At 40.3% G+C, this 17731-nt stretch overlaps 2 protein-coding genes across 6 annotated transcripts; both read left to right on the plus strand.

Moving 5' to 3' along the window:
- Positions 1-205: 205 nt before the first annotated feature.
- hp1bp3 (heterochromatin protein 1, binding protein 3) lies at positions 206-8556 on the plus strand. 5 transcript variants are annotated; one of them, XM_058632114.1, is made up of 14 exons: positions 206-354; positions 838-905; positions 1939-2131; positions 2744-2806; positions 2912-3068; positions 3170-3313; positions 3435-3491; positions 3961-4100; positions 4739-4829; positions 5707-5863; positions 6996-7107; positions 7196-7295; positions 7341-7390; positions 7520-8556. In XM_058632114.1, exons 2-14 carry the CDS (start codon positions 842-844, stop codon positions 8034-8036), a joined length of 1845 nt encoding a protein of 614 aa, XP_058488097.1. In that variant the 5' UTR covers positions 206-354; positions 838-841; the 3' UTR covers positions 8037-8556. The 5 variants fall into 5 exon arrangements, with proteins under 5 accessions (XP_058488097.1, XP_058488094.1, XP_058488095.1 ...); XM_058632111.1 differs by having other exon boundaries at positions 7196-7390; XM_058632112.1 differs by having other exon boundaries at positions 3973-4100; positions 7196-7390.
- Positions 8557-10886: 2330 nt separating this feature from the next.
- sh2d5 (SH2 domain containing 5) lies at positions 10887-17377 on the plus strand. The gene is made up of 10 exons (XM_058632773.1): positions 10887-11077; positions 11926-12021; positions 12104-12184; positions 12296-12370; positions 12472-12618; positions 13212-13412; positions 14205-14388; positions 15002-15107; positions 15196-15355; positions 15737-17377. The coding sequence occupies exons 2-10, from the start codon at positions 11971-11973 to the stop codon at positions 15944-15946; spliced, it is 1215 nt and encodes a 404-aa protein (XP_058488756.1). The 5' UTR covers positions 10887-11077; positions 11926-11970; the 3' UTR covers positions 15947-17377.
- Positions 17378-17731: the final 354 nt, after the last annotated feature.

A 17731-nucleotide genomic window follows, 5' to 3' on the forward strand; every position in this document is an offset into this window, starting at 1 on the left:
TATTGTAATATGTGGAAAAGGAAAACTCCACAGTATCGTCTTCAGCTTTTTTATTTATTTATTTTTGGGAAAGACGGTGGACCTCGTCCACTACCTGCTAACGCTACGTGACATCACAGCGATGATGCTAACGGAGTCCCAGTTGTGTCGTTTGGTGTCACGTCGTGGTTTGAATAATGAGAAAACAAAAAGGTTCGGAGCCGTTCGGCCATGAATCGACGTGCCGTATGTGTGTCTGTGACGCTGCGACGTAACCAACGGTCGTAATGGGGCGGGGCTCGTAAACAGAAATCTAAATAAAGGATCGTGCAGAAATTTACCAGAAAGTATTTCACTTTTTTCGACTCTTAAAAGGTAAGTTTCATCGACTCTGCGACTTATTATTACCTAAACGTGCACTTGCATTAATATGTTGCTGGAAAATCCCACAGCCCAGTGGCCTTTTTACTCCACGCAACTGAAATGAATTTTATCTTCCTGTGCGACGCCATCACTGTGTTAAATCCGACGGACAAAATGGCGAAATTGTCGAACATTTCTCGCGCTTCATCTTTTGGCTCCAGTGCAGATGATGGCTGTTTGTTGGCAGACGCTCGCAGTGGAGCCGGACTCGAGTTCGCGTCGTATAGATGGCCTGCGTTTCTCAAACATAAGCGCAGCTTTTCCTTCATTTTCAGCATAATGGGCCTCAATGAATGAAAATTGGGTCTAGTGGTCTCGCCGTTCTTCGCCGCGCGCACACGCATTACTGCACAGTGCGGGCCTCGGCACAGTGTTGTCCTCGTGTGTTTGTCTCATCTCAGTTACATTTGTTTTTCTCCGTTCTGACTAATCCAGTGTGATGCCGATACGACGAGCAGCAGCGACTCCCACCCAGGAGAAGGCCCCCTCGGCTGCAGAGAAAGGTGAGGCCGGGGGTCGTCCATTACCTGAGCTCCAAACCCCTGAACGCATCACCGTCTCTCACCTCATCCCGACCTCCTGTAGACATGTACTGTTATTATTTAGTCTGGAGAGGGAGGTGCAGTCCGCTCATAACCCTTATAAACAAGTTCTATTAAAGCGGATACGTGGTGTCACAATCACATATAGCATTGGTATGGAGTTTCCCAAGTTATTCAACCAGATGCTTTAGATTTATATGGAAAATGCTCATCCAAAGGTCCATAACATCATGTCTGATTAGAAGTTAAGTGTTTGTTTTTGTTTTTTAAATATTATCCATCAGTGTCTGTGTGTAGTCAACTCATTAATATACATATTATACAAATATTGTAAATAAATCAATTTAAAAAGTCAGTGTTCATTTTGAACTGGAGGAATTACAATTAATATTGTAATAAAAACACCTCATTTTATGTGCACTTTTTAAAATGAGCAACTGAAAGTAGAACTACAAATTTTATGAAATTAAGTTAAACATTTTTCTTGGTAATTATAGAGTCTTTCCAGATTCAAAATCTTCTACCGCTTTATCCTCCACCAAAATTGTGCCTCACTCACTATAGTCCAGATGGGACAGTACCTGGGACCACCATTTAAGTCTTGTGTCCACCAAGTGGTTCAGTTTAGCACATTACTCAATTAAGCCAAGTTTCACCAAGTAAAACGGTTCGGTTTGACATGTTTCCTTTAGGTATAGTACCAAAATAACCAGGCCCAACCATTCAGTTCTTAAAGTAAGACTACTGTTCTCCGTTGAAATGCAAGCCTGACCAAGGGCTTTACCATTCCAAACCGAGCCGTATCAAACACCCACATCATTTTCGCATAATGTGCTTGCGTTACAGTAATGTGCTCTTTTTTTCAGTTGAGGGTGCTTGAATAAAAAAAACTAAGGACAAAGTGGGATATTTTAGATGTATTGGCATTCGTAAAATGCTGGGAATATGTTTTATTTGGTTTTCTACATTCATCTTATTGACTGTCTCCTCCCAGAGCCTGAGGCCTCCCCAGAAGACTCACCCTCTGCTAAGGAGGAGCAGGCAGCATCTTCAGCTGCAGTGGCAGATGTGGAGGAGAGCGAGGCTACGGGTGAGACGGAGCCAGCCGAGAATGGAGAGAAGGCTGATGTAGAGGAAGAAGAAGAAGCTGAGGCAGAGAAAGAAAGCAAGGAGACCGAGAAGAAAGAGTGAGTTTCACCAGAGAACTAGTGTGCATCTCGGAACACTGCGATATTTCACTTTGATAGCACTTTTATCTGTTTATATTATCCTTACCTCTTCTGGATAACAGCAGACTGCTCCGCTCATGGTTGCAGTGTTGCATTTCAAAACAATGTGACCTGTCACAGCCAACTTCATCCCCTCTTTACATAGTCTGCAGCTTTGGAGGAGTTCAGGAGGAAAGGACGTTGATATGCAATCTCATGTACATTTTAGAATAACGCTCGGATAGTATATGGTTTCCCCACTTGTTTGAAAATAAACTTGAGAATAATGTTTTCCGACTTGTAGAAAGTCTAATTTTTATTTATTTTGACGCGGGATCCTGTCAACAATTTCTATTCGACCAGTTGTCCAAAATATATATATGGCATCCCTGGTAAAGCAGGAAAGCTTTATCTTGCTTGTAGTTTTGGTAATTTCTCCTCCCTTTCTTTTCCCAGACCTCTTCAAAGCAAAGATTCACTTTTTTGTGCACCGGTCCCTAGCATAGAAATTCAATCAGGATCAAATTATTATTGTGGTCGGATGTTCTGAAACTTAATTTTGTCTCTCCTGTCGGTGACAAATGGACAAAGTGACAAATGCAAGGACTGCGCGGCTGGACAGTGTGCAACACACTGCTATGTTCTCCTACTAAGGTGAGGATGTGATAAAGATAAGAGTGAAAACAATCACAGTGAAATATCGCTTCCAAACAGTCGAGCTCCTTCACTGAACTTGATTCTTGCTCCTTTTGGCAACAGGTTAAAGGATGGCTACAAGTATGGGAAATCCAAAGTCAAGAAAGTGAAGCGGACGATTCCTGTGTGGGCTAGTGTCACTGGCAGCAAAAAGCGTCCTGTAGCCAACTTTGCAGGCACTCAGTACAAAGTGGATAACATCCTCGTTGAAGCTGTTGCGGTGTGTACAAACTTTGTGAATCCATGTCTCAGCACAGTCAGTCGTGTGCCTTTTATTATTGTTCCCTTTTCACCTGACTCCTGGTCCCATTTTCTTTTCAGTCTTGTAAAGACAAATCCGGGCTTTCGTACCAGTCTGTCATGAAATATATTTTGAAAAAATACCCGGACATGGAGCTTGATAGGAAGAAGTTTCTCATAAAGAAAGCAATGAAGAAACACTTGGAGAAGGGCACCATCAAACAGGTTAAGTATTTTTCTTTTCTTTTTTTCTTATTTGTTGGAGAATAATCTGATATCTGGAGATAGTGGCACACTTTGTCACTGCCATCTCTTAAACATGGTGTTGTCTCTTTCTCCTTCACAGCTCAGGGGTAAAGGCCTTTCAGGAACCTTTGCCATTGGAAAGCAGCCCCCTTCTAAGGTATGTCACAGCAGAGGAAGAACGTGAAGTTACAAGTACATGTTATTAGAATTTTTCAATCGGAAATAAATCTGGGCACATGAGACCACTTATAGGAATTTGTCCCATATACTGAGGTTACAGTCCTCTATACTATAAAATGTGGGTGTATAGTCATCAAGCCTTTCAGAGGAGTGAGTGGTTGGTGAGAAGGTGATGCACTAAAAATTAAACTCTTTGTGATTTTGCAAATCTCCAGCTCAATTGATGCAGCAGAGGTTGTGATCACACAGAATTTAATGTTTCATCTATTCTCATCCTTAAGACAATTTCCAAACTATATAACATCCAGAACATCATCATATACAGCCCATTCAGACAGTTTCATGATTTCAGTGCATGCGTGAAGCAGCTCTTTTCTGCCTCGCCCTTGCAAGACTTGGATGTGTTTGCTTGTTATCGTCATCCCTACAAATGCATGATGTTTTAGAAATCTGTTCAGAAGGCAAACAACCTGGGAGACGCTCTTCATCTCATCATCACTCGGCTCTGTGAGCCCAAAGAGGCCTCGTACACTCTGATCAAGAAGTATCTGGAGCAGCATTTCCCCAGCTTCAACATTGAGAAGAGGTACAGTTGCATTAACATTACTGTTCGTGTAAGTTCCGTTTGTGAAGCTTTAACCTGCTAAAGTTAAAAAGGTCCAATGTGTAAGAAATTAGTGACCTATAAAGTTGAGGCTGCAGTTTGAAATAGAGGGCTCTTCTGTTCACCCCCCTCCCTTTCTTCAGCAAGTCAGGGAACTACGTAAGCATTCGCTTGCCAGAAAGGTTATAATTTGCAAGAACGAGTGCTTCAGAAAAGCAAGGGCTTTGTCTGAAATACATGTACAATTCTAAAATCATTTTATATTAATACATTTATACACTAACATCAACCTATTTATGGACGTTATGTTAAATGTTTGCCAATAAATCATCCAAAATGTTACACACTGGGCCTTGATATTCCCCTTAATGAAAGAAAATGAATTAATCCTTTTAGTATTTTAAGTTTTAAGCTACAGGCATGTATTAAAAATGGCAACAAAAACATTTGGGTCAAAAACTGCGAAAATGTGATAAAGGTTTAGTTGTTGAGACAGCAACTTTGCAGGTTCACCAGTAGCTCCACATCCTAAACCATAGATCTTCAGTGTTCGATGTTTTTGTTTTGTTGTTAGCTGGTTACTGACAAAGTTAGTGAATTCTTGACTGGTTCCTCCTCAGGCCAAATGTTCTGAAGAATGCTTTAGTGAAGGCAGTAGAAAAGGGACAACTGGAGCAAATCACTGGGACGGGAGCCAAAGGGACCTTCCAGGTAAAACTGTTGCATTTAATTCTTCCTCTAAACTGTGTGAGATATGCAGTAAAAAATGACAATTGTCACTTACAGTCTTAAACACATGAAGATGTATTTATGTAACTTGTTTGTGTGTTAAAAGTAATCCATTACCTGACAAGTAAAGGGTTATAAGATAAGTTTCATCGTCATTATCACTTATCTATAATGACTTGTAAGGTCAATTTGCAATATAACAAGCAGCCACACCGAACCAACTCACAACAATCCTTTTTTGGGGGGGGGGGCAATGCTTTGTCCAGCATTGCCAACTTGATCGTCGTTGTTTCACTATACTGTCACAATAATATAAATTGTTGTGAGGTAATATTCCATGTAAATCATGAAATCGAAGTGGCAGTAAACACTATACATTTTTTTATATCATTTCAAACATTGGATGTAAAGTTCACGTTCAGACTGTCATTACCTGCTTGAAATTCAAATGCTGCCATCTCTAAGTGCCTATTTAAGTAGTACCCTTTAAAGACCAGTAGAGGGCACATGTAAGGTTTCTTACCATATGCAGCAGCCACAGCATCTTAAAAATGAAAGTCTACATGAGGGAGACTCTGCACTCTGCTTTGGTGGAGAGATATTGGGTCCACAAAATAACTGTAACTCTGTGCCAGGGACATCCATATGCTTGGAGTCTGTGTTTTCATCCACGACTAATACTGTCAATAAAAAGACAGCCGCACTCCATCCCAATCAGGTTGACAAGACTGGTGTTTCTGGCAAATAATACCAGAAATTATGTTGGGCCTTTTGCCTTGACTTGCCTTGAGTTTATCAGTTGTCCTACAGCAGAGTTTTATTACAAGTAAAAAAAATTTGTTTTATCTGACTGTCACAGTTGAAGCGTAGTTGGAACCAGGTCCCGCCAAAGAGCACCATGGACGATGCCATCACAGCTGCCATCACAGCCATGAATGAACCCAAAACCTGCAGTACCACCACTCTACGCAGATACTACGTAGATGCCAACAAGGACGTGAAAGAATACCACTTAGGTGAGTCTCAATCTGCATGACTCAGATGCATGACTGTCTGTAGCAGGAATGCTATATTACTCAATATTACAATTAGTTATTTTTGCACACACATCTTACAATTAGTGACAGTGAACATGCATTGACATGCATTGAACTAGTAATTTTTACACACCAGTAGTGAAAACACATGAGCCAGGAGCAGTGGGCAGCACTTATCTGCGCCAAGGAGCGATTGGGGGCATTACCCAGGGGAACTGCAGCCTTTAACCTGTCCTGGAATTTGAACCAGCCACTCTCTGGTTACAAACCCGTTTCCTTGCCCAAGGGCTGCCCCATGCCCCCTGCAATCCTCAGGGTTATACTTATTTGTAGTATGTGCTGATCCGACTTTTCTTTTCGACACTTCGGCACTAAATCGGATATTGGGGGAAAATGTAATTCCAATACAATCTATAAACCTTAAATACCTAACCTTGTATATACTGTGTTTTCACTCAACCAGACAAACAATTTCAGTTAAAACTATTGGGGCTGGGAGACAACAGTTTGACAGTGTTTCCTCTCTAAATGAAACATCAGATCTCATGTTCTCACCACTGAAAGAGAAGAAGGAAGTAGGAAAGCCCTGTAAATGCACACACATTTAATAACAAACCGGACGGAGGGTCACATTTGGCCACTGATGACAAAGAATAAACTGCAGAGAAGTGGATGATGTTACGACAGTATTCAAGAAGCTTCCATGTATGTTTTTTATTTACCATCAATGATGGAGTCTGCTGTAACACAGTGTAACCACTGCAGAGGATAAAGGTTAGGGATGGGCCATGTTTATCAAATAATCAATTTTGACTGTGTCACGGAACGCAAAAGACCATTTGAGACGAGAAATGAGTCCTTTTTTTGTGCCATATGACATATTTATAGTAGAGCTAAAACAATTAATCGATTACTAAATGAATCGGCAACTATTTTGATAATCGGTTTGCAGCTTTATTCATGATTAAAACAAGATTATCGATTGAGGTTAATTAGATACAACTTTCGAATAGTGTGGTGTGTTTTGTTTTTTTTATTGTTTAAACATCTCTGCAAAAAGGCTCTTGAGGCCTAAATGATCACTAATTTGAATGTGAACTCTTCTCTTTAGTGGCCAATCTGAGGAGGACCTTGAAAAAGTGTAAAATACTGGGATGGATGGAGCAGATCACTGGTCATGGCTTCAGGGGAACCTACCAGCTCTCGTTCCCTTTCTACCCAAGGTATAATAGCAGCGGATGTATTCTCCGAAATAGCCATTTCATATTCACAATAACATTTATTCTATTTTTACTTTCTCTTTATCTTCAGTCCTGCTGTTCTGTATCCAGAGAAGTTCAAAGACCTTCAGAATAAAAACGCGCATCCTCCAACGAAGCGGAAGCGGACGTTTGACTCTTCTGATGAAGAAGAGGAGGAGGAGGAGGAGTCGTCAGAAGAGGAAGAGGAGGAGGAGGAGGAGGAGGAGTCGTCAGAAGAGGAAGATGAGCCTCCCCCCCCTAAGAGGTTGGTGTAAAATTTCTTGTGAAATCTAGTAGTGTACATAGTGTTTTAAGGACAGGATTTTTGTCTCTGGTTTTAAATGCATTTGTATCAGCTGGTTTTCTAACTGTTGTCTTTTTGCTTTGCTTTCAGGAAGTCTCAAAAGAGGCCTCCACCACGGGCTCGCCGTCCTCCGCCAGCCAAAAAATCCAGGAGCTCGAGTCAATCGAAAGCTAGAGGACGTCCCCCTGCAAAGAAGTCCCCGGCTAAGAAAGCTACAGCGTCCCCAGCCAAGAGGTTGGGAAAGAAACCAGCAGCCACAAAGAAAGAATCCACACCGCCATCTAAAGCCACACCTGTCAAAAGAGGAGCACCTGCAAGAAGGCCCAAAACACCAGCCGTTAAAAAGCTTAACAAACGGGCGGCCAAGCAACCTGCGTCCACAGAGTCATCAGCTGAAGAGGCTGTAGTCACAAAGGAGACAACAAGGTCCAAGCGATCCAAGCCTGAAGAGTCAACCCCCAAGGAAACTGCAACTAAAAAGCCGATGACCAAAAGTGGATCCAGGCATCCTGAGCCTGAAGAGTCGTCCCCAGAGAAGCCTGTAGTAAAAAGAGGAGCAAAGAGAAGCAAGCAGTCCACTCGGAAGTCAAAGAGAGGGAAGAACTGAGCCCAGGAACAGCTTCCACAAGTTGAGCTGCTCTGTTTATGCAGCCCAGTGCGCGCGCTCTCTCTCTCTCTTTCTGTCTCTTTATACCTTTTGTTTCCTCCATTTTTTTTAATGGGGCAGTAGTTTTTTATTTCTATTGTAGAATAAGAATGTTATGTCATCTTAACATTAAGTTAACTGTACATGGAGAGTTTCTGAATTTCCTGTTAATCCCCCTATGTAGAAGCTCAGTTAGTGTTGCTGTCAAAAATGACTTGTGAGCAGCTGCCAGCTGTGGTAACCATAGCAGTATCCGACATACTGTAACTAGAGCCATGTAGTGACTTCCGTTTTTTTTTTTTTTAATATCTCATTCCCATCCACTCTGTAGGTGTTGGCAGCACACATTCCTAATATCACATAAAGTGACATGTGAGTGTTTTAGAGGGTTGAAAAATGTCAATTTTAAGTCAATCATATAAGTTGAAACAAATACAACAGTTGCTTATATTGATATTTTATAAAACACATTTTAAGGCTGTTTCCTGTGTTCTGGATGCATTTTTGGCCTTGCAACATTGCACCAGAATTTGAATTGTATTCTAATTTTACCTTCTAAAATTGTGTTTTTATTTGTTTGAAGCAAAAAAAAAATATCCCAAGAAAAGATCAAGCCTGCTGGTGCCAGGTTGATGGTTAAAAAGAATAAAACAATAGGATAGTATTAATTTCAGAACAAGTCATATTGGGTAAGTCTTTTGTGCGTGCGTGTGTGTGTGTGTGTGTGTGTGTTAAAACAAGCTTATACAGAAATTGATTTTATTGCTTCACAGCTGTAATTCACTACCAAACTGTAAGAAATGTGTGTTGTGAATAAGAAAAAGGAGGATAATAGCTCATACAGTACATACCCTGCATGCATGTATTCCTTGTGTTGTTAAGCTTTTTTCCAAGTCATTAATAAAATGGCTATATTTGTAAACGCTTTGTTAACTATATTGTTGAATTGAGTGAGGAGGCAGGATACTTGAAATTACATTTAATATGAATGAATTGGATTAGATTTGACTTCATTGAAATGTACTCGTTGCAGCAGCGGAAGGGTTTTGAGGTGGACATGTGACAAGTACAAACAATTCTAGAATAGAAAATAAATAAACACTAAAAATAATAGAATTATCAATACGGTAAAGAAATAGAACAGGAATGTGCAAGTATTTGAAAAAGTGACCATTCAAAACACATTTTAACAAAAAGTGCAGTTATACAGACCTATTACACATAAGTGCTTGAATGTATAAACTGTAACAGGGCAAACAAAAGTCTATAATATATTTTTGGCTGTTTGTGTCCAGTGTGGATAAATGACCTGTGGAAGAGATCCATTCTACACTGCAGTCATAGCAGTCTGCTGCTAAAAGAGCTGCTGAAATCCTTCACAGTTTCTTTTACCAGGTGAGAGGTGTTGTCAGTGATGGATCTCAGTTTCTCTAAGATCCTCTTCTCAACCTTGTCCTCCGTGAAGTCCAGAGGGCCGGTCCAGGACTGAGCTGGCTCTTCTAACAGGTTTATCCAGCCTTTCCTTGTCTCCCTGTGCACCTCCACCACAGTGTCATCAAAGGGGCTTAGTGTCCCCAGCAGGTAGATAGTCCAGAATCATTGACTAAAGTCAACAATATTATATTATATTTTACTCTAATCTGTGTGTGTGTGTAAACATCCAGTATTTGTAGATGCATTATACTACTTGTAAATATGTTTATGTGTATGATTGTTTTGATCATTTGGTGCTCACCAGTCTTGTACAGATTATCTTACCAGAAAATTACTTTGGTAGAAGTTGAAGTCACTTTTTATAATATTACTTAAGTAGAAGTCTTAAAAGTGTATGACATTTACTGTACTTAAGTATCAAAAGTAATTTCTGATACAAAATGTACTTAAGTTTTAGAAGTAAAAGTATTAAGTGTGAATTTCTCTGTGAGATGAATAAAGTATCTATCTATCTATCTATCTATCTAAAGAAAAGTGAGGATTTGGGATTGAGCCTTGGTGGCTCAGTGGTTGGGTGTTTCAACTGAAAGGCTGTGGGTTCAATTCCTGGCTCTGCTAGTCTATATATGTCCTTGAGCAAGACACTTAACCCCATATTGCAGCGTGTGAATGGGTGATTGCAAAACTATAGTGTAGAGCAGCTCATCAAGACTAGAAAAGATCTATATAAATACAGACCATGACCAACTCTTCTGATTTGACTTGGTAGTAACGAGTAACATAGAGGAAATGTAGTAAAGTACAGATATGTGAATTTTGTACTTAAGGACAGTTACAAAGTTACAACACTGGCGCATGCAGCCTAAATAAGACTTTTTATGTGTTCTTTACGCAAGGGCCTTGCTTTATAGAGGTGGCCATTTTGTCCTGCCAGTTTTTCTACAGCAGACAAACCAATCAGAACATGTTTTAGCACTTTTCAGAGAAAGCTTACTTTGCTAATGAAGGAGAACAACATCCTTCATGGTATGTGAAGGCCTCTGTCGCGAACACGCGTTGAAGATGGAGGACAGGCTGAAGGCGAACTCTGCCTGTTACAATCTGAACACACAAATATGTAGAGACACGTCCTTCACATTTGAGACAGTAATCAAATTGTTTAGTTTTGTTTATATATGTAATTAATATTTGGGGTTTTTTATGTATAAAATACACAAAATATTTTTCCCACAGCTGGGTGTGTGAACTGAGAAGGAATGTCAGCAGCAGCAGGGGGAGGGCGAAGCGATTCAGCCTCCAATCAGTGACATATGAGATGTAATAAGGTGAAGTGTTGACACACTTTCTTCTTCCTCTTCTTCCTCCTCCTCCTTCTTCCTCCTCTTCCTCCCCCGTAGCTCCGCCTCTGGCAGAAGTCGCACACCTGGACGACGCAGCGGCGGCAGGTCGAAGGTAAAGAAGGGTGAAGGGAGCTCGGTGTCAACAACGGTGTGAAGAAGAAGAAGAAGAAGCGGAGTGAGCGGAGGAGGTGACGGAGCTGTAAGGTGGAGCCGCTCGGGGTCTGAAAGGTGAGTTTTTGTGCTTTTACAGCTCCTTCACTACACACAGACAGAAGGGACGGGAACGGTCCCTCCTCAGTTTCATTCACTCACCTAAACTCTCTGGGTTTTGTTGTGAAAAGCGTGTCAGGACAGATGAAAGGCCATGAAACACGCAGCAACACTCATGGCGTGTGCTAACGCAAACTGTGACGTGATTTCAGAGCTGGAAAATGGAATTTTAAAGGTCAAACGGCCTCCAAATGTGCACACGTTTCCTGTACAATCTAACGTTTTCAGACAGTACACACACACACAGCGCCGCAACTTCGTTTGACTTTATCTTTATTAAGTAAATTTGTCTTTCCTGTCATGTTAACAGTGTGACACTTTGAACTGTAATTGTGTTTTTAAAAAAAAAACTAACCGCTCAACTAACTGCTGAATTGAAAGGGAGGAGATTATTTTTTGGCTTGTATATTTTTTTTTATTCTCACTGTAAAATATTTAGTACACGTTTTTATTTAAATATCTACATTTTAAATACAATATTTAATACTTCTACAATTATTATGTTTTTATATTTTGGATGGACTGGAGCACTATTTTTCATGTTCTTATGTTACCTCTGGTTAATGTGTTGTGCAGGAGGACCTCTGTAATTGTTTTTCCCTCTAACAATACCAATAAAGCTCTAAATGATAAAATAATCAAGGACTGTAATTGAGGTTATTTATTTTAAAAAAATAAGCCATGGCCTCTTGCCTATTCCTTCTTTTGTTTGCTTGTTTTTTATGTGCTTTATTGTGCTTTGTTCCTTATCAAAATAATGGTTTAATCATCAAAGTCAAGTGTCCCATGTCTTTGTGTGTCCTCAGTTGTGACATTCTTGCTGTGTGTGTGGTTGAACACAAACCGGCAGCATGGGTGAGGCACCAGTGAGAAATGATGTTGCAGTGACACGATCAGCAGAGGTAACTGTAAAAATGTGTTTTTGTGAGTCCCTTCCCGTGTGTGTGTGTGTGTTTTTGTTAAACGTTCATCTTTGCTGTTCAGTATGTGGGTTCATTTCTCGTGGACGACCGTTGTTTGGATGAGCAGATAGAACAGCTGCACGCTCAGCTGAGGCTCCTCACGGTAAGTCCACATTTCTGTGAGGATTCTTGGTGCGATCTGTATCTCGACGAGCAACAGCTAATATGTGCACCGAGGAATATGCCTATTCATGTATTGGTTGTCTTCAATCAGACAAGCAAGAGACGACGACCCGTGTCCCTAAAATTCTCCATCAAAGGTGTGAAAATGTACAACGAGGATGAAACGGTGAGAATGGTTGAGTCGTCTCTAGTGTAAACATTATTCATGTTTTAACTTGAAAGCTTTAGAGCTTAATAAAATAATCATTTCATGTCTTTTGTCTTCAGACCCTCCTGATGGCTCATGCCCTACGTAGAGTCTCTCTGTCCACCGCCCGGCCCGTTGATTCCCAGTTTGCCTTTGTGTCCCACAACCCAGGCAGCACTGATGCACAACTCTACTGCCACGTTTTCCAAGCCAGGCATGCCAGGGCGGTGAGGAACATCTTATCACAACAAAAGACGAGAGCGATACATTAACAGGAGCAAGAAAAGCGGGTCAACATATGACTCCCTTTGTGGATGATTAAACTCTACAGCCACCATTTCTATCACTAAATTTACCATCTAAGTTTCTAAATCCCTTTATTAGGCACACCTGTCCAACTGTTTGTTAACAACATATTTCATCTGAATATCATGGCAGTAAGTTATTTAGTGCAATTGGGCATGTAGACATAGTAAAGATGCATAAGAATGGGCAAGAAAGGTGATTTTAGTCCATTTAAACTGATCTACTGGGATTTTCACCCACAATCATTTTAAAGGGTTTTCAGAGAATGATCCAAAAATTTGAAAATATCCATTGACAGTTCTCTCGGTGAAAATGCCTTGTTGGTGCTGGCTAGAAGAGAATAGCCAGACTGGTTTGAGATGATAGAAAAGCAATAGCTGAAATAGCTCAACCACGGTAGGCAGAAGACCATCTCTGAATGCATATCATGTCAAACCTTGGGCTACAGCAGCAGTAAAATTAATGTAATTAGTTATAACTATAGTGTAAATAATGTTAACTGTCTCTCCTTCAGGCCCAGTTCCTGAACCTGCTGCTGTGTCGCTGTTTCCAGTTGTCATATTTGGAGAAGCACCCAGAGGAGGCACAAGGTGAATCTGGTGGTTCACTGCCTCGTCGCAACCCTTCATTGCTCAACCACGGTTTCCCCCTCAGTGTCAGTGCACTGGTGTCCTTCAGGAGAGCTCCTTTTCAAGGGCTGTTGCCAGGTCATAAGGTTTGGACCTTCATATCTTTGATAATAATAATAAGCTTAATTTTTATATCACTTTCTTTTCAAAATACAGTTGCAAGCAAAGCAAAACAATTAGGAAAAACAAGCAGCAGTGTTGATTTTGATACTTCATCTTAGAAAAAAACAGTCATCGAGCAGAAAGTTCAGTTAGTAATCTTTGGCATGGCCTTGCAGGGCTTTGCAATAAAATGTTAAAATAAAAAAAAAAAAAGCTAACTTCTGGTGCTAAGGTCTTGGCACCAGGGTGTTTGTTGTTGTCCACCATTTCTTTTTACTTTGCAGGTTCCACTTGAGGTTTTGTCTTGTGATGTTTGACACTGGTCAGTGGCATAAGTCCACTTATCTCCACTGTCACAGTAGAATAACTTCCCTGACTGAATGTTGCATAAAACAACACTAAGCTAGTCTTGCTTATAATGTCGGTGAAGGTTCTCAGTCATCCAGGTTATAATCTTCATGCTTATTCTGAATTTATGTCATTTAGACCATGTTTTACCATCATATTTGCACTGTGGGGGCTGTAAATGTGTAGCAGATTGCAATTTGTCATTTCAAGTATTTCATTAGAAGAAAAGTTAATATATTAAAATGCACATATCTAAATCTTAATGTATAGTGAATGGGTGACTGTGGCTCAGTAGGGAGAACCAGTCTTCATCTAACCAGAGTCATTGCGGTTTGATCTGTGCACTGATGTTTACTCGGGTAAGACACTCAGACCTGAATTGTTCCTGGGAAGCCGCGTTCATATGCTGCCTTTTCCTTCATCTTTAGAAACACCACAAATCTTTCAACAACTCACACAGCAGGGGGGACGATGTGTTCCCCACTTCCTCCCCATCTCTGGTACGAAAGAAAGCTATCCGCACTAAAGCTCTGACCTCTGGGGCATACCGCTCCTTCACCTTCACACCAGTCAAACAGCGCATTGTTCAGGAGCGGCTGAATGCATCTCAAGGTGGGCCAAGTGTTCACAGAGTGCTCTCAAGAGTCAGAGACTTGATTAGGTAAAGCAAACCTCTCAGTGTTCGGTGTTGGGCAGTCACTCACCGTCTGTTGTGGTGTCAGAAGGTAGTTTTTATTATTTAAATGTAAAGATTAAGGTAATGGATAATAGTCTGGTCTCACGTGGGTTATAATAACTTTGTTAATTGTGGACTTTGTCTCATATATTTTACTCATCACATTTGTAGGTTATTATTTATGAATTATTTTATCACCACCTGCTTTATTTAAAGCTGCAATGTGTAATTTCCACAATTCTATTATCCTGCCTCTGTTTGGTCTTCATTGACAGAAACGACATAACATTACTTGTATGCCCCAGCCTTCATCTGAAAACAGGCTCTGTCAAGCAAAACTATCAGACCTGACTGAGGCAGCGTTTGTGTGTATATGCTGGCAGCACAGGGTTGGGAGGGGCAAGAAGCATTTATCCCATCAAAATATTGAACAACTGGGTTTTTTGAGCAGTAGAATTCACATGGGAATCTTTTCCGATCCACGTTTAAACCACTAGATTTTTAACCCAAATTTGTCTTAACTATGACTTTCTCTTATGTGTGAGGCAGAAAAGGAAGAAAGCAAGACACTGATGAGGAGATCTCGCCCTCCAAGCCTGGCCGAAACAGAAGAAGCACTGGCTCAAGCAGTGTGGTGTTGGGCTGGTATCGCAACGTTAGTATTTAACATATCTCACTGAAAATGGATGCTTTCTCCACCACTTACTGATTGTTCTCATTTAAAAAAAACTCTGGTATTTCAGTGATAGCAGCTACTCCCTGCTGGCAGATGATGTTCTGGGTTCTTACCTCCTGTGCCCTCATCCTAAAAAACCCAAATGTGGCTCTCTCATCATTCGCTTCCCCTCTGGCCTGACAACCCACCTCATCGAAAACACTCGTGCAGGAAAATTCTTGCTGGAGGTAATTTTATTTTTTTATTAAATATGAGCAAACACCTATTCTCCCAAGCTGATATTTGCTTATATTTGGAAACCAAATCATAACTTGTTGACTAAAAGTATTTATTTCACTAGTTGCAGTATAAATAATATTCTGTGTTCAAGCAGGTTGCTTTAAATATAATTATTATTTCAGAAATACCAGTATCAGTATGTACATGCAGTATATTGCATCTGTGTGCCAGTGTTAAAGAAATCTTTGAATCCCAAGATAAATTTGGCCTTGTATAGGAAAATGTCCATTAATACATTTTAACTGCCAGAGCAAACCTGCAAGCGAGTAACTTGCCGTAACACTTGTGATGTAAATTCATACAGTATCTTTTTGTCATCTTTGTGGTAGAAATGCAAGAGCGAGTTCAATTCCATGGCAGAACTGATTGAGTACTACACAGAGACCCAGGACGAGCTGTCGTGCCTCCTGAGCTGTGCCCGAGTGAACCACTGTTATGAGTGGGAGGAGAACACCAGCAAACGACAGTCTGTGAAGCTGTTCAAGAGCCCCAGCAAAGCCAAAATAAAAAAGACTTCCAGAAAGAGATGGTTTCACTAGGACACGTGGATTGCCAACCTGTGAGGATAAGTTGCACGTTTATTTTTCTTTTGCACTTATATTATGTCGTTTCTGACTTTAAAACACATGCGGTTTTGTGGGGATGCTTCGGATTTTAATGTAGCTGCTCAATCTGTGTCATCACTCAGAGCAGAGAGTGACTGAGGCCTATGCAGGGCATATATGTATAGTGGACTTGTCTTGGTCTTGTTCTCTGCACAGGTCCAGTCTTTGTCTCGTTAGTGTGGTCTTGGTTTCAACACTATTTAAAGTGATGGTTTAAGTCTTCTGAAGTGTGGATGTATGAGGTTGGGACTCGTAATGTAGTCCGAGCTGATTGCGCTCTGCCCTTCACTAATAATGCGGCAGTGTCACTCTCAGGGAAAACATGGCTGTTAACAGTGATACAAGGAAAGATAGATTTTAGCCACTTAACAACAACTACACATGATTTACTCTCCAATATTATTGAAATTTGTAAACTGCTCACTTTCCCGAGAAAAAACTACATGACAGTATTTCATTCACTCATCCTTTAGAAAACCTGAATTATCCCTTTAATGTATATAGAGTAATCACGTCATCTCATGGAAGGTTACTAACTTGTCAATGGTGTAATATTTTGTGCTTGCTGCTTTTATGTCTTTCACTATATATTTTTAAAAAGTATTTTTTATATGTACCTTAAACGGGCGTCGGGAGATTATCCTTGTTTTTATGACGTGGAATTGATAACTTCAGATTTTAGTGGAACTGATTACTCAGATTGTTGCACTTGATGCCTATTTTTTTCATGCATTTGATCAAACTTTGTTGTTTCAAACTACTCCTGTCATGCTTATGTAATTTTGTGTCCTGTGTTTAGACGTTGGACCCCAGAGCACGTGTACAATACACATAATGTTTTGTTTGTTTTTTAACCTTAGAGTTTATAACTGCACTTATATCATGGCCACCAAAAGGAGAAAAAAGGAAGGTTGAAATGGTTAAATTGACCCTAATTGGCGGTGATTTTAACTGCTGTTTAATTAACCTTAAACACTGTAAACACATTTTTACTTTTCTCTGGGTTCCTACATGTCAAAAAACATGCACATGTTAACTGGACGCTGTAAATTGCATGTGTGTGTGTGTGAGTGAGTGAATGGTCGCCTCCTGTCCAGGCCGTTACCTGCCTTTTGCTCTATGTCAGCTGGGATTTGCACCAGCAGCTGGATGGATGTAGATAACGTTTTAAGCATTTGCAGCTGGACATATTCATATGGGAAACTGGTACATCATGATATGAGATTAGGTTTTCCCTTTGATGTTGGGATCATACGATCATTTACCTTTTACAGTAACAGTACCACCTTTTACACTGAAGACCAACCAACAGTTTTTCTCACTGGGAAACTTTGTTTGAGATTAAACTCATATTTTCAATCCACACTCTGTGAAAATTATTTCAACTATTTGACCGTACCTTGCAAAACCTGATCTGCCGCTTAATCGGTTGATCGGAGCCAGTAACATGCTACTTATGAAAAATGAATACACACACACACACCTCTAAACCCACAGGATTGCTTAATGTTAAAATTAGCTCAGAGATTTCTACATGATAAACTCGGTTAACTACCAAACTAATCCAGCGTAAACAGTTTAGCATGAAGTCCTACCTTTCAGATTAAAATGTTTAATTTATATTGACAATTTAGTTTGTTTCAACTTTATCAGATGTTTATAATCGATGGTAATGCATTGATTATTTTCAGTTTCTATTATAATCTGAGAAAAAAAACA

The sequence above is a fragment of the Solea solea genome, chromosome 6 (assembly GCF_958295425.1).
Source record: "Solea solea chromosome 6, fSolSol10.1, whole genome shotgun sequence".
NCBI classification, from domain to species: domain Eukaryota; kingdom Metazoa; phylum Chordata; class Actinopteri; order Pleuronectiformes; family Soleidae; genus Solea; species Solea solea.

Coding starts and splice junctions, on each gene's coding strand:
- sh2d5 (XM_058632773.1), top strand. CDS start 11,971: ATGGGTGAGGCACCAGTGAGAAATGATGTTGCAGTGACACGATCAGCA. Junction 12,022..12,103: donor CAGTGACACGATCAGCAGAG/GTAACTGTAAAA, acceptor TTTGCTGTTCAG/TATGTGGGTTCATTTCTCGT. Junction 12,619..13,211: donor AAGCCAGGCATGCCAGGGCG/GTGAGGAACATC, acceptor TCTCTCCTTCAG/GCCCAGTTCCTGAACCTGCT.
- hp1bp3 (XM_058632111.1), top strand. CDS start 842: ATGCCGATACGACGAGCAGCAGCGACTCCCACCCAGGAGAAGGCCCCC. Junction 3,492..3,960: donor GAAAGCAGCCCCCTTCTAAG/GTATGTCACAGC, acceptor ATGATGTTTTAG/AAATCTGTTCAGAAGGCAAA. Junction 4,101..4,738: donor AGCTTCAACATTGAGAAGAG/GTACAGTTGCAT, acceptor GTTCCTCCTCAG/GCCAAATGTTCTGAAGAATG.